Below are 16972 nucleotides of genomic sequence, written 5' to 3'. Positions count from 1 at the left end.
TTCTTCATTAAAAACGCTGGCGCGATTTTTATTTTAGCACACGCAGGTGCGCCATATTTTTTATTATTTTCATATTTAAAAAAAATCACCACCTTTTTATTGGGTCATGCGGCGCGCGGCGTGATTGCAATCAGCCTGTGTTCGATGTGTATCAAAATTAAATTGTAGGAAAAAGTACATTACTATCAAATGCAAAAAAGGATAATAACACGTTTCCGTTGTAGTATATTATTACTCTATGATATAAAAATGACGTTTTCTGTCCTGATAAAAAAGGATTCATATTTATTTGTTAAAATATCATGTTGATGGTTCTAACGGTCAATTTATTATCGGTAATATAACATTATAATATTAGATCTAATATATATCGTCACCTCAATTAATACTAGAACTAGATAACTTGATTTTTATTGTTTTTGAGATAGCTATTCAATATGATTATACATTTCCTTCTCTACAATATGGTAAAACTAAGTATGTCAGAAGTTAATGGGAACTGTATTCATTTTGTGTTTCAAAATATTAGATAAATTTAAAACCAACAATCCATTAAATAATATATCTACAATATATTTTCATACAAATTAACATTATTTAATTGAGCATACATAATTTTGAAAACACTTCTGAGAAAATATATTATAACCAATAGAAAAAATCTTTTAAAAAAAAGTAAGACACCTCGCACAAATCAAACCTGCATTTTTCGGGTATCGCTCTACGCAGATAGACCACTATGCTAAAGGAATCATACTTAATTGCAACATTACCTATCTTTTAATATTCACTGAAGCGCTTTCCAAATTGAGCTACTATTGGCGATCGGCTTTTGCATTTTAAATAAAGCAGGTATTACTTTAATTATTACTAACCGACGTCATGGATCACTCCAAGATTTTTTGTTGTAACTTAATTATTGAACTTGTTAATAATTTTTAATTATTTAATATTTCTCAAGTAAAGTTTATATTTAATTTTCCCAACAATGACCAAATCAGAGTTATCTAGTTGTAGTATTAAGGTGAAGATATATTTAGTTAATTTCCAGGATGTATTGCTAAATCTAGATCAAAAGTAAAATTATTTATTATGCATAAGAGCGTTAATGGGTGTAAGTCATTTTATCGTATTATTAATAAGCTTTAATGATTGCAAGGAAATCTCTTAGATAGGGTACATATTGTATTATCCTAGTTATAATAGCGTGTTAACACGAAAAGCTTTCAATTATGGACAGGTGGCTCTTGTAGGGTGCTTTGTAGAATAGATATCACGAAGGGTTTTCATATGTATATTTTAATAAAAGATTAGCCTGATATTTAACGAAAAATACTCTAATATGTAGAGCACATTTAAGACGGAAGGATTTTTATTAATATTTAATAAATTATACTGAAATTTAAACGGACAAAAAATCACACGAAAGCAAAACATTAGAAGCAATTTTTCAGGAGGCACAAAAATGTACTTTTTATGGTTTTTGGTAAGTTAAAATATACCTACTATAGAGATAAAAATTAAGTGAAGCCTCCTCTCAATAATGATCTGTTACATTTTGGCAGCTTTGAACTAAATATGCAACAATGATCACATGACGATGATGATGATGAAAATTCACATGACAAATTGGAAGAGGAATAAAAATAAGTGATTAAGGAATTCAGAAGAGGCCTTTCAAATATAAATATTTTTTTTCAACAAAATGTTTTTATTTGATTATCTCAAAATGCTCATATGTAACATAGATCATTATCGAGTGGGAAGCTTCAAGTGCATAATGATACTTATTTTGATGTTTTATGTTCCTAATCTGATATTAATTATTGAGGCATTTAAAGATAAACCGATAAAAATGATGGTTAAGTCTTTTTTCCCACTACACTACCTTCTTTAAAAAAAAAATAAGGTAAATTTAGATATTAATTCGGCACTTGCAGCTAACATAATTTCAACACAGCGTATATTTCAATCGTGTTCAATGTTATTATTCAATAAAACCTATTTTGAAAAACTGAAGATTAACCCATTTTTCCTTTATAGAGTCGAAATAATAATATATTAGTAAGATATTTGCAATAAGCTATTATTATTGCAAACTGTTGGCTAAAAATTTGCCCTATTAACTATAAACTATAATACTATATTATTCGTTATATAATAAATTAATTAACAATGACATCACGATATACGTCGATTGTAGAAAACTTAATTCCCCTCTGTAAAAGTATACTCCATTCGAAAGTTTGTTTTAATAAATTATTTTGCGAGTAGTATAGGTATCTCTTAAAGTCCCGAAGTATCTTTTAGCACATCCGCTGGGAAATAGAGTTCCCAATATCTAACAAGTTACAGTATTATTTGGTGAGAAAAGTTTTTCAATTTTGTCTGACTGATATAACGTACTGGGCACGTGGCCATAGATGATAATAGATAATCACATCGGGATGCCGTTCAGAATAAATTATTAATTTTCCTATAAATATCTCCCTTCTAATATTGTATACTAATGATATATGATTCAAAATTAACGAAAGATAAAGTACTTATGCAAATAATTAAAAAAAAATGAAATAACTTTGTTAAGTGACAGTATCGTTGTACTCTTTGATGAGTCTGAAATCGACATATCTATCAAACCCAATTTCTGTTATCAGCCAGAAAATTTCCACGTACGGATGAAAAAATAGTGTTAAAGTGTCTCACGTTTAATAATCTATGAAGAATATTATGTGAAGGAAATAAAAATAGGAATAGTTAATAGCATTCAAAAATCATCATCCCTTTAAAAATCTCGCACGAAATGTAGGTATACACGTTTTTGATGACCGAAATTTAGATATCGCTGGTCTAGTCTATATAGAAACTTGCAAGCGCTAGGAGGAGGAAAGCGAAGAAGAAGTATCATTTACTATCAAAACTTGGTGTGTCTATGTATAACTGGTACATTCTAGCCCCACTGTTTCATTACTATATTTTTAAGTGGCGTTAGGGTGATTTGTGTACTTAATTGATTTATTAAAACTAAAATATGGATTAAGCCAGTTTCTCTTTGATTATTGAAATTGACCAATATGAATATTAAAAAAGAAATATTAATAAAAGTAGTAGATTAGGACAAACGTCTACGCCAAATTGAAGAGCCAATTGAAATAAGTAAGAAATATATAAAATACATATTTTTTTAGTGACGACGCTAATCACAAATATCAACAAAAAAATGAAATACAATAATATTACAGATTTGTGTATTATTGTATTGATTAACATATGTACACCAACACATTTGCAGAATTCGGCAGCAAATTGTAGTACTTACTTACTTTTTATATATTTTTAGCGTGAATGAAATTTTATTTAAAAACTTGCAGTTATCTGCAGTGGACAGTGTGCTGACAAATTTGTTATAATTTTGACTGTCACTGTTAATTTATAATGATATTTAGTATTTATAAATTATTATAATCAATCAGAAATACATTTACATATATAGCGTTGCCATAATTCATTTAAGGGTTAAGTAACATTGTGTTGAGGGAAATAAATTCAATGTTCTTATTGTAGATATAAATATTTACATTCAATTGCAAGTGACAAACCACTAATGACTTGGTGTTATTTGATAGCAGAAACTTGAAACTTTTCAAGTAAAAGGAGATTCGAAAAATAAGTGAACGAGAATGACTCACCGATTCGATAGACTTTTCCAGTCGGAAAATTTCCTCCTGCAGTAGGTGTAGGGTGCCAGTTTTCCCGCGGTGACGCGCGAAGGCAGCTGCGCATGCGCTGTGTATGCTGTTCACCCAATTTTCCAACTCCACCTGATGGAAAAAATGTTTTTATTTAACATTAAAATGACAATATTTATCGTATGCAAATAAATAAGTATATTTCCATAATGCATATACGATCAATGTTTAATAAAAAATAGTTATATAGATAATATGAAGACTTAATAATATTAAGACAATATAACATGTTTTAAATTTTAAAATATAGTCAGTAATACAATGAATGTTTGAAAATAAAAACTTTTAAAACAATAATATGTAGATACTTAAAAACTATGTCAATAATTATTGTATTAATTAAAAAAAACTTAAATTCAATAGTACATGACGTATTTACTTGAAAAAATACAAATTGAAATCAGGACTTGTTTTTCCTACATAGAGGGAAAGTCTTTTAATAGTCTTCGTCAGTCGATATTATAAAATGTAGTCGAATAACCGTAGTACCTCCCTAGAAAAATACACGCCTTTGTAACACAATAACTTTGTTAATAAATAGGTCGGCACCTAAGGGCGGCAGGTTATATGAAAATATGGTGAAGCAGGCTGGTATGGTGAAAAAGTATGGTGAGGCGGGATGATAATCAAGTTGCGGAAAAATTTCCACGTTAACATTTTATTATATGGGTACGTCATAATGACCAAAGTAAATCCTTCGTGACGCCCTGATTTTTTTATCGTGTCACTATTTCTCGTAAGTTATCGGCTATTATTGTCCTGCTTCATTCAATTGTATGAGAAAGCCGATTGCTTGCCCCTCTTTTAATACCTCTATGGTCAGCACATATCGAGGTTGCTAAGCCAAAGAGATGTTAGAGATATTTTGGAATGAATGGGATACTTAATTTGTTTACAATTTAAGCCTCTTAAAAGTTCCGTTAGAATGAATTATTCCGTCATGAAATCATAAGTTTTTCCCCCACGATATTGGTGTGTCTATGTATAACTGGTACATTGTAACCCCGGTTTTTCATAACTATATTTTTTGAAGTGGCGTTACGGTGATTTGGATAATTGATTTATTAAAACTAAAATATGGTCAAGCGATAAGTGGATTAAACCAGTATTTGTTTGATCATTGAAATTTACCAAAAGAATATTGAAGAAGAAATATAAATATAGTAGATAATGAAATCTCTTCGGACAAATGTGCACGCCAAATTGAAGACCCAATTAAAAAAGGAAAAAAAAAAAAATTTAAGATATTTTTTTTACCGACGACGCTAACCACAAATTTGGACAAAAATTTGAAATACAATAATATAACAGATATGTGTATTATTGTATTGAGTAAAACATATACATTAAGTAACATGGTGTGAGAGGAAAACCTCAGAGTTAAAGGTATTATAAAATAAATCTTAATTTATATTTAATTATAAAAAATATCAATAACAAGAATACTAAACCAATACAATTATTATTTAATTTTACTGTACGTAAAGTTGAAAAATGTGGTTACTATTTTAATGTGATTGGTGTACCTAGCTTGTACATCTGTATGTGACTCAATTTTGTCCAAAATGAGTTTTTGTACGTAAATTAATCTATTCATATAATAAACTAGATTTAGTGTGATAATGATGCATCGAAATGTATTAAAATTTTAAATTAACAATTATTGGATTGAAAAGCATTTGCGCCGACAGAAAAAGGTATTTAATATAATTATTGTCTACATAGAATAAACTGTTTTCGTAAAAAAATAAATATAAAAGCTCATGCGGGCATCTGCGGCATATTTACCGTTTTTAAATCATAAAGCCGAAAGTACATTAATATTAATTTATTATATAGTGTTATTTTAAGACAAATTGTGTATTGAATAAGAAATAAACTGCCAGTCATCATTATCATAATCATCATCGGCCGGAGTCGATCCACTACTGGATGAGAGCTTCCTATAGTTTCCTCCATGCTTTTCGGTCCATAGTTATTTGCTTGTACGTAAATCTACCGAAATTTATGAGTTAGTCTATCTAGCGGATTTTAGGGCATTTGGTGCCACTTGGGTACCAATGTATAACGGCATTTGTCCAGCGGTTGTCCATACGCCGAGCAACATCTCTAGCCCGTTGCCATTTCATCTGAATAGCGACCTCTATCACATCGCGTAATGATGTAAGTTTCCTTATTTATGCGATAACATTAAAGTCTTACATTAATAGTCCAAGTTTTACATGCATACGTGAGCATACACATTGTTTAAATACTTAACGGAGTAAATGCAACTGCAAGTAGGAAAATATTAAGCACACAATATGTTCGTATTTAAAATAAAATAGAATATTTCAAATTGTTTTAGTTGTTTCTCAAAAATTGTTTTCGTTTTATTGAATTATTGTAAAATAGGAAGATTTATTACTTTTTGCGTAATTGGGTCGCTTGTAAGTAAATCAAAACTGTCTACTTTACTTTTGTAATCCGATCGGTAAGCTTTGTATATTTAATTCACATTTGGCCTACTAACGTTGCAAAGGTGCTCGTATATCTTCTCTTTTATATTTAAGTCCTTCTTTATTTCTAAAATTAGTTCAGCTTCATCATAATATACATCGTTTTAATTGCTCGATTTATCTTTTTAACGATATCAAATAAATTAGAGAATATAGTTATTTATACATATTATAATTTATTAGTTTGAAGCAGACTTTAGAGTTGTTTGGTTATTTGGGTTCATCAATATGATTTTATAGTAGATATAAATTTTAGAAGAAATATTTAATATGTCTTGAGTTAGAAATACTGTCACCAGTTTACGTACTCAAGTCTCGGCATGTACTACCCATACTCAGTACATGTGGCCCAAGAAACTTGTTTGAAGTGCAAACGCATGCGATGAGTACTTGAGTCGGCTTTCGATGAGATCATCACCGCGACTCGCTAATTGGTACTGTAGGTAGACTTTCAATACTAGTGAAATTAAATGCGCGCGAGCAAGATAGCAAAATACACGTATGTCTGTCTAGTCGTGATATACTCAACTGTCATTGCTCTCCCTTTCTCCCCAGTTGTAAAGTTGGTATAATGAAGGACAGAAATGATGACATGTTCGTTTTATAGTAATAATATGGAGTTAGTTTTAGTTCCAGTTGGGTATGAGACTTATATCGAGTTGACGTCAGTCTTAAGTCCCGGAATATGAAGGTACTAGTGCTCGAGTTCTGATAAGTATTTACGCGTTTATCTGGTTTCGCCACGTCAAGTTTCTCGATGTTTTAGTGTTATAATTGCAACTTATAAACTGAATTCAAATTTTTAGCGTGATTGTGTAAATGGATAATAATTATAATACAAACAATTTGTGTAAAAATGGCTTTTAAAAAGTCAAGTACGCCAAACGCTCCATATAATACCCTAAATACTAGTAAGTATTTTGGAACAAGTTTTGATACTAAATATTTTTTTATACTGGTAGTAAGTATACTTAGTCTTAAAAATCGACCAATTTTCCCACCTCTATTGGAGATGTTTATATGAGTATCTATACTGAGGTTTAGAAAATATAATATATCTGTATTTTCACTTATACGCGGTGTAAATGAGAACTCTGTTATTATTTTTAGTATTGATTTGTGCGTACACGATACATATTTAAAAAAATGGGTGCTGAACTGACCTGCTCTTGGTAATGCCAATAGGCAACTAAACTGCTATGAATATCGCTATACTCCACTTATGGCATAGTGAATTTAGGTAGACATGTTTTATAACTATTACAATGTGTTTAGTTAGTTCACTCGACGTTACTTCCATGGAAATTTAATGACATTTTTAAATATTTTATTATTACTATTTTCTGAATTTAATTTATTGTATATATTTATACTATCTCATTATGATGTTTTTTTTTCTCCGTATTCTTATGCCATGTAAAGTTAATAGAAACTTACCATATTCACTTATTATCGGAGCACGTGAGCGTCCACGGAATGGAGGTTAAATTAACATATTTTTTAATTAAAAAAACTGGTAACTCATTAGATCCTATCGCTAGATCAAACGCATATTTAAATAAACGAAATGCATTTTCATTTGCCAAGCCGTGGAATCGAAGACGCAATCCACGGCTTCATATATGGCCGCTCTAGCAACTCGCTCAACTTCTACCAACAAAAATAATAAGTAAGTATATATAACTGATGATTTTATTATATATATTTTTGAAATCCCGATGTATACATAATATAATATACGGTTCATATAATTGTATATATATATATCACAAATTATAAATGATTGCATTGATTTTGATTGGATTTCAGTCACAAACAAGAAAAATAGTATAAATATATCAAAGAACTAATACATAATTTTTACATTTAATCTTTTTATACAGCAGGAATATATTAATTATTATTCCAAATAACCCACAGACATGGCGTATAAATAGTCTTACACAATCATTTATAAATCCAATAAACTTGCGCTAGAATAAGTCTTATTGAAGCGAGTTGATTAATTATCTTCCTTCAGAATATTGGGATTGTTATAATTTAGGCAGAGACAATAATCGATGTAATTCAGAGAAGTGCCTTTACCTTGTGCTTCAATATGCTAAAATGCCGATACGAACGCTTTGCATAAGTCCTTAGTGATGATATAATCCATAGAAAACCAACATGTCTTACGAGGAGTATGAATAAACATTGCCAATATAATAATATATTTAAGAGGAAAATAAACACGTTTGGCAGAAAAATATTATATCTTGATAGTCTTGGTTTAATTAAAAAAAAAAACAACAACAACGTTCTTCATTAAATTTGAAAATGCAGAACTGTCAAATTGGTGCGCAGCGGCGATGCGCAGCAATTGGTTTATTGATCGAGCGACATGGCCGTCTCAATAGTTCAACAATGCGAATTATATGATTTGCAAATTTCCTAGCTGTAAGTCGTTCAATAAATTCGGAAGGCCTCCTTTCTAATGGGTCTGGTAAACATTTCGGTAAAAAGGGTCCAAGTGTGAGATGACCCGAAGGGATACACATTCGATAAAAAGTTTGCGCGTCAGAAAAGGTGAAAATAGAAAAATGTATACAGCGATAAGTCAGGAGATGAAAATTACATTTAGGCATGTCAGCTGCCGAGGGGGAACGTAATATGAATATTAGAAACGTGCATGCATGGTATACTGTATATATGTAACATCTACCAGTGGCAAAAACTTTGCGGCCATTTAATGTTTATCTTGTTTCGTAAAATTGATACATATACCTATAGCAAATGCCATGCAATTAATGACAGATATATCGTTATTTGTCTGGGTCTTCATATGAATGTGGGAATCAAAATCATGTACATTACTGAACATATTAGCACCAAGTAATGGAACGATTTGGCATCGCCACCTGGATGCAGGAAAAGATTAATGAAATGCGTTACGAAATACAAATACATTATATGACTGCAAATAGAAAGCCAATATAACGTTTTCTGACAAAAACAGCCTACGCAGTTCAGGTCCTGACATTGTAAATGAGAACGCGTAGTATCCCGCTTGTTAGAGCGTGAAGTAAAATTTATTCCTGGTTTAATTTCCTCTTATGATCGTTAGCCTGAATCAATCTAATATTAAATAAGGCCTTTCCAATCTGATACCATTAATGTTTTATTTCTACTGCATTCCCACATAATTTCGTTCTATTTATCTCGTCGATCCAACAGCCTTAAGGTCAATATTTTTTATGTTTAATACAAATTGGAAAGCACTGAATGACTTCGAACTTTTTTTAATAAAAAATAGCAAACCCAATTACATAAACTGACATTTAGTGGCCATATGGTTACCATTTTTAAAATGATGTTACGGTATTCAAACGTCTTTATAATTATTTAATTTAAAATAGACTTAATACTGGGTATGTTATTTGGGCACCGCATCCGTTGAAGCGCGGCGTTATGGTGGAGAGGGTTCAGAAGAAATTCTTAGTACTCCTTTACTTGATAGAGGCTCTATGTGTACTATCTGTAGCTTTATCCAACTGACTTTCTCTAAGGTATGCTAACATACTGTAGTTTGAAAGTGAGGAGATATCAATATTTTCCTACGTATTTTTCCCGGCCTGAACGATGAACTCTGCCATTCTTGGTAATATTTACCTGTATGTACCTGATAACTATCTAAGAAATCTGGAACATAAGTTGTATGTTCTTTCTATGTGCAAAATTAATCTGTCATTGGTAATGCCAATTGGGTTGGTAATAATTGTGTTCAACTAAATCGCTTCAAATATTGATAATTATATTCAACCATCGTGAGGATTTAGGAAAAGTTTAAATAGACGTAGTTTTATAAATTCTTAAAATAGGGCATACTTAACTCGATTGACTTTCATGTACCCAATAATTTTTGTATTTCCTCTTTTACTCTGTCATTGTTTTTTAATTTAATACTTTTTCTATGTTTTTCATGTTATGTTTGTTGTAAACGTCTTGAATTTATAATTAGCAAATTTCACTATATTTAAATAAATAAAATTGAATTGTAACATGGCATGTTTGCTCGCTTATAATAAAGTATTAAATTTGTTTAAACTATGCGTTATTCAGAATGAGCTTTTCCATTCCACAAAGTGCCGCTATAAGTTTTTGAGACTCAATTTTACAGAGGGTCTAAATTTCGCATAATCATGCCATTACAGTTAGTAGACACTAGTTGAACACTTTCTTTTTTAGACACAATGGGAGGTCACTTTTGAAGACATTCATCGGGTGCCCAAAAGCACTTCAGTCCAGCTTTGATCTACATACGTCCATCTATAGACAGTAACTAACGCATAGTCTCAGATGGATAAAGTTTTTTACCTGTTTAAGCTGAGTGCTATTGATGAGAATATTTTTTCAGTCAGCACTTTTTAATTATATTTACGGATGAATTGATACATATTTTAAATACATTTTCTTTTGAATTATTTTTGACGAATAATAAATTTTGATTGCTATAAATAAATACGTATTCGCACAGTGATGAGAAATTGATTATTTAACGTAATTAATAGAAGAAAATCTGAGGTACGTTAATTAGATATGTGATTCTAAATTCTAGATAAGAAATAAGAACCTATGTTAGATTAGGTATGAAAGTAATTAAGGTGGTAGTAAAAATGATAGATTTTCTCAAAATTCAAAAATAAAAACCATATCATAATTAATAACATTAAGTACAATGATCGAAGGTGAATTTAAAAAAAATAATGTAGGTACCTAAGTAAGAAATTAAGTCAAAGTTTTATATGTAACATTTATTTTATTTATAAGATATAAAATACAAAAGATCAGAATGTTGATTTTCTGAACAAATCTGGTATAATATTCGAGTGTTTTATAAGAAGTTAAAAGCTGTTTTTGCTATCAAGCATTGCTAGATTTAACGCCATATGCCAGATGAAAATTTTGCAAGCTAATTGTCTATTCAAAAATATAAGATCTAGCAAGAAAAATGCTAAGTTGATGACGCTGATACTACACTAAGCAAAATGATTATATCTTTTTATACAAAACGGTAACATATTATATGAGTCATTTTTTACGTACTTATAAACATGTATGCGATGATGTATAAACTGCTGCCAACTCATTGTTAATTATGTGCCATTATGCTCGTGAAATTATTTAATACATTTTTCGAGTTTAATTTATTTTTAACATCTTGTATCATACATTATTTTAGTTTTATCTACATTTATTATAATTACGTAAGTTAATACTATGATTTAATTTTTAAATATTTGATACTTATCAACCTTTTATCCAAAAAAGATCACCCGATATAGTATTATCTTTCAATATAAAACTAATACTTCTATTTCGGATTGAATATGGGATTAATCTAAGACAGAATCTATTTCCCTAGTGTGTAAAAAGATACGTTGTACTTTTTAGAGAAGAAATCAAAAAAAAAAAAAATCTCTCGCATCCGAAAATCTCTCAAAAGACTTGGCAACTTAAATAATCAGATCTGAAAAGTTTGTTATTTAAAACGTCGAGGAAAGCCTTTTTTTAAAAAAATCCTGCGTCCTGCCTTTTTGCATTAGTGTTGCAAATTGTAACGCCCGAGATGAGTAGGGTTATGAATTTTGCACCTCCGAAATTGCACATAAAACTTTTAATACCTCTTGACAAACGGCCGTTAAAAATACTTAACGTGATATCAATCATCAAACGCATAAAAAAACACTTGTGAAATGCTTGTCTAAAACATGCATGTGTTTAATAATGTGACAGTATATGGACCCAGACCACCCACTCTCCCTTTTAAGAGTTATTCAGAATCAAATTTAAAAAAAATGCGAGTTTGTGGTGAGTAAACGTGACAAAGGTGAAACTTTTTATTTTGGACTCCATTTTCGTTATTTTCAATATCACTGTCGTCAATATGTAACAACTGTGTATAGACGTCTTGTAATCACAATAAAAAATTCCATATATACTTAAACTAAGGTTGTCTGCATTCTCACAAACTTACTTATCAGTTACATAGACTTGGTGGCATATTAAATATGCCACCAATTTTGTATACCAAAGTAAAAGACAAACTAGCCAAAATAGGGAATATGTAACATATTATGGCTTATCTTTCATGGATAGACTGCAATATGTACCAAATTAACAGATAAATGGGTGGTTAAATGTAGAAATTTATTGTAGAATTGAGTGATTTACTTGGTTGGCCGGCTGACTAACAATTGAAGTAATTTATTCCGTGTACTCTGTTAATCTTTATTCAACGATTGCAAAGTAGTGTAGTAAACAGAGTGTTAAAATTACTGTCAACCAAAAGGTTACTGATTCAAGATTGACCGAAGCCTACCTTGGGTGTATTTTGATTACTACATCGGTAAAAATGCTAAATGTGATGTAATATTATGTTATGTTGCTAATGTTAAAAGGCTTTACATAAAACATTTATTTTGCCCTATTAAATACAATGAGCTAAATTTATTTAAATTCAATTAAAGTTTTAACGTACAAATTTTCATATTTCTGCAAATAAAATTAATATAAACGCGATTACATGGGATTTTGAAAATTATTTTTTATTTAAAATAAAATACATTACTATTTATATAAATGTATTTTTTAACTCGCAAAAACGTGGCCAATGTTAATATTTTTGGAGATTTTGGAATTATTTGGAGTATTGACATGCTGTAAATAACATTAAAAATAATAAATATTTTCAAAACGTAAAAACATACTTATTAGAAAATTTGTCAATTAAGCTAGTGATGCAATCACATGTATTAACAACGTATTAACAACATTGATTCATGAACGATAATAGGATATCTTCCCAAATTCTATCCAAATTTTAGTTTTGGCGTGGACATTTGTTAATCTCTTATTTTGTATTCAAAGAATAAGAAATGCAACATTATTTATTGGACATAATCTTGAATGCTCCAAAAGAAACAACGGCGATGGTGTCTTCCATTCGGTTGAAATATTTCTCTGTTTGTATTAAGTACAATTGATTGAATAAAAAATATCATCGTAATTTATTATGAGCTCACCTGACAAGGCGCTTGGAAGAGGTACGCGTCTCCAAACGCGGTGCTAAGGCAGAAGATGTAGTCTCTCTTGGGATGCTCAGGTATTGGCTGCATGATTGCGCCGTCCACTATGATGAGGTGCTTCGGTGCCGCCTCCACGGACCGGCCCTCCCGCGAGTCGCAAGGGTAGAAGAGGAGCGTTGTCCCTTTCAGGCATACCCAGTATCCTTTCCAGCCTCGTTTCCGGGCCAATTCTATTTGGTGTTTCTTTCGCAATAACCATTTTTTCACGCTTAAAAATCTGTGGACAAAAGAAAAAAATATATTATATAAATATATATTGCAATGGTGAGAAATGCGAGTATGTGATGTATAACTAAAAAATAAAAGATTCGATTGGATAGTTATGCTTACGAAGAATGAATGCGAACTTCATCATCCGTATTTTACTACTACGTGGTTTTCACATATATATCTACCTTAAATAGTTTATTTACTAATAATACATAATTTACAAAATATTATTGACTATTAATTAATGACTTGAAATATTATTATTTATTGAGGGGAGGGTACTTGATGGAATTTCAATTAAGATTCTGATTGATTTAAGTTTTGTACTATTTAATCGCATTTTATTCGACCCTGCTTTTGCCTTTCGGAATTTTCAGGCACTATGCGCACTCACCAATGGTAAATGCATACTGATAACGAATACAGATAATTCTCGCTTATATAATAAACTAATACAGTAAAATATGGTAAAAACCGTATTACTAAAGTAAAGGATCAAGTATAAAAACATTTTTTGAATAATATTTGAAGTGTTCCTAAAAATACATCGTAGATACAATACATACTCAACATTAATTAATACATTCACTAAGCATATTAGATTGTCATTACTCGTAAATGATGGAATTGAATAATGTGTAGGGACATTTAATAAAAAAAAACTAATGAGAAATGTTACTAAATATATTTACCTAAATAAAATAAAACAATTATTAAGATAATAATTATAATCCATAACCGGAAAACTGAATGCATCAATTGTGGCATCGAAATGTCAGATTTCACAAAGTTGCATAATATATTTATGAAATATACGTAGCTAGATGCTATTTTTTATTATTATTTATATAGGTATACATAGTACATAAATATATATACACAGACGTCGCAAAAAACGGCTCAAATGGAATAGTAGAAAACTTAAATAATTTAAAATTAAATATATTTTTATTCTTTTTAATTTTAAATGATGTTTTTATTTAGGTATATTTTATTTTTCATTAAAAAATATAGCCATGTTTCAAACCAAATTTTTATACCAGAAGAATAAAACTGGCGGTAGCAAACTGTTATTATTATACAATTATTATAATATTTTGTTATAATTTCGTTTTTATGGTAATGAAACAAGCTATTAGTTGTACAGATTAAATTTATATTTGCATTACTTTCATCACTTAACTCGTTAACATAAAGTTTTTAGTAATAATTAGATACTAATGACGGTGAAAACAACAGTATATACTTAGTTTTGTAAAGGTCTAAACCTCTAAACAATATCTGTGTATGCTCTAGTTCAGACTGAATCACGAGGAAAGTTTGTGAATAGAATGCAAACGTCATGAGGTAGTAACAATTATTACGTCTTATGGCAATCAGAATATAGAGCATCTACTCCACATTATAAACCTCAAATGGGTTTTGCTAGAGCGAATTCTTGAGTAAGAATAACCCAGTGGTGTATCTTATAATTCTAAACATACCCTGTAATATTATCTCATTTGATTTGTCAAATTTTCTTTTATGTCAAAATATTATTATATCAAAAAATTGGGTGTTTTTACATATACATTATTTTATATTTACGTACCTAAAATAACGTAAACTACACCTAATGTAAAATATTTCGATTTATCTTCGGGTGGATAAACAATTGGTTTTAATTTAAATTAAAGTGATTGAAATTATAACAAGCTTCAATTAAAATAACTGATACCATATACCTACTCTACGAATGACTGAATATTTTCTAAAAAACTACACATAAGTATATTTTTTGTGGTTATTCCAAATCTTTTTTCACTTTATTTCAATATAAAACGTGGTTTTTTGACAAAATAGATGCATATTTAAGATCTAGCATTGAACAATCTCGAAAGAAACACAGATTGTTTTGTATATTTATACAATACATGATTTTTAGTCACCCTCAATTATATTCAAATTACAATAAGTAACGTAATACTAATATTCATAGAATTAAAATAATTTTATTTAAAAATATCTAACAGTAAGTTGTATTAAAAAACCCTCATTTCACATTATACGGTTTTGACCGTACGGAAAATATCGAACGGTAAAAATCCGAATCGGCAACAAGTTCACTCTCTTTTCTCACTATACGCCGGCTCGCACATCACAACTTGCCTTGTGCGCCTGACGGCCATAAATCAAAACTTCCTAGACCCGCCGGTCAGTGTTGCATGATACAACCTCGCACATCTCTAGCGACATCGACATTGATATTCGCCGCATTCGCGCGTAATCTCCCGAATCGTCAAAATATACTCTAGCTAGATGACGCCATTGCGCAAATATGTCATCAGACGCGGAAACAGCGATTATTATGTATTGGTACCGGAGACATTTAAGGAGAAGTCTCTCGTCTGCCATTTTTATTGTGTTGATTGTATGAACAAACGTCAAACGCGGTGACCAGCGATGAGCGAGCAATGACAGTGTAGACAGAGACAGAGACAAAAATGGCCGATTGTGCGGCTGTGCGCATGCGCGGAGTCGACATTTGTTGATATCGAAATGCAGGCTCTAACAAACGCAACTCGTCGCACGCAGGAGCGTCGCAGCGTCGCAGTTGCATTGGCCAATCTGCGAAGCTCCATTTGATAACGTTTGTTTCTTGGTTTACGATGACGCCACATCGACGAATTCGTCGTAAAGCCTCAATTACATTGAGCTTCTTTACGAGCTGTTTATTGGCGAATTTAAAAGCGGGCGATTCAGCTACTGCGATTTGATGATTACACACAAAACTTTCCATTCGCTGAGAAGCCACAAGCCAGCGACTATTTTGACGGAACGTAGTTCGTTTTTTTACCGGGAGGTTGGTACTGCGCTCTACTGCGCAGACGCAGTAGGCCCACACGCCGGCGTGTAGCGTGTAGCGTGTAAAGTTGACCGGCTTTCAACTTTTCTCAGTAGAGTGTTTACAACCTGCTTATCAGCTTATTCGATGATTACACTGGGCGTCTTTACAGGCAGATTGTAAATTCGCTAATAAACAGCTCGTTAAGAAGCTCAATGTAATTGAGGCTTAAGACGCATGCGGCGAGTTCTGATGTGCGAGCCCTCTACGGTTTATGCACGGTTTTTTTCGTCACAAGCTCAGTTTGTGGTGCTGTTTGGTTATTATGAATCGACTTACTGTACGATTTAAAACTGTCTAATATGAAAGCGTGCATCAGAGTCATCGGTGACCGTCCGGCTGCCGTGCATACAGTGACAATGGACGGCTGTTATATGGCGCCGTATAATATGAAAAGGGTCATGCTCTTTTTTACGTCACTAAAAGAATGTCGCCGTTCGATTTTTTGCCATTCAGTCAAAACCGTATAATGTGAATATAACCAAGCCGCGGCACGAAACTACGAAT

The 16972-nt window shown here is 31.1% G+C and overlaps 1 protein-coding gene across 1 annotated transcript in view; it reads right to left on the bottom strand.

Moving 5' to 3' along the window:
- The window catches only part of sif (guanine nucleotide exchange factor still life), a 386622-nt gene that overhangs the window by 181326 nt on the left and 188324 nt on the right, over nucleotides 1-16972 (bottom strand). The window contains exons 21-22 of the mRNA XM_085952659.1: nucleotides 13309-13588; nucleotides 3690-3821 (exon numbers count right to left, since the gene is read on the bottom strand). Coding sequence (XP_085808785.1) covers nucleotides 3690-3821; nucleotides 13309-13588 — 412 coding nt within the window. The remainder of the gene's footprint in view (nucleotides 1-3689; nucleotides 3822-13308; nucleotides 13589-16972) is intronic.

This window comes from Rhyacophila brunnea, unplaced genomic scaffold, assembly GCF_057557595.1.
Source record: "Rhyacophila brunnea isolate RB1 unplaced genomic scaffold, BYU_Rbru_1.0 scaffold_3, whole genome shotgun sequence".
Classification (NCBI taxonomy): domain Eukaryota; kingdom Metazoa; phylum Arthropoda; class Insecta; order Trichoptera; family Rhyacophilidae; genus Rhyacophila; species Rhyacophila brunnea.
This window is presented reverse-complemented; position numbering and strand designations above follow the sequence as displayed.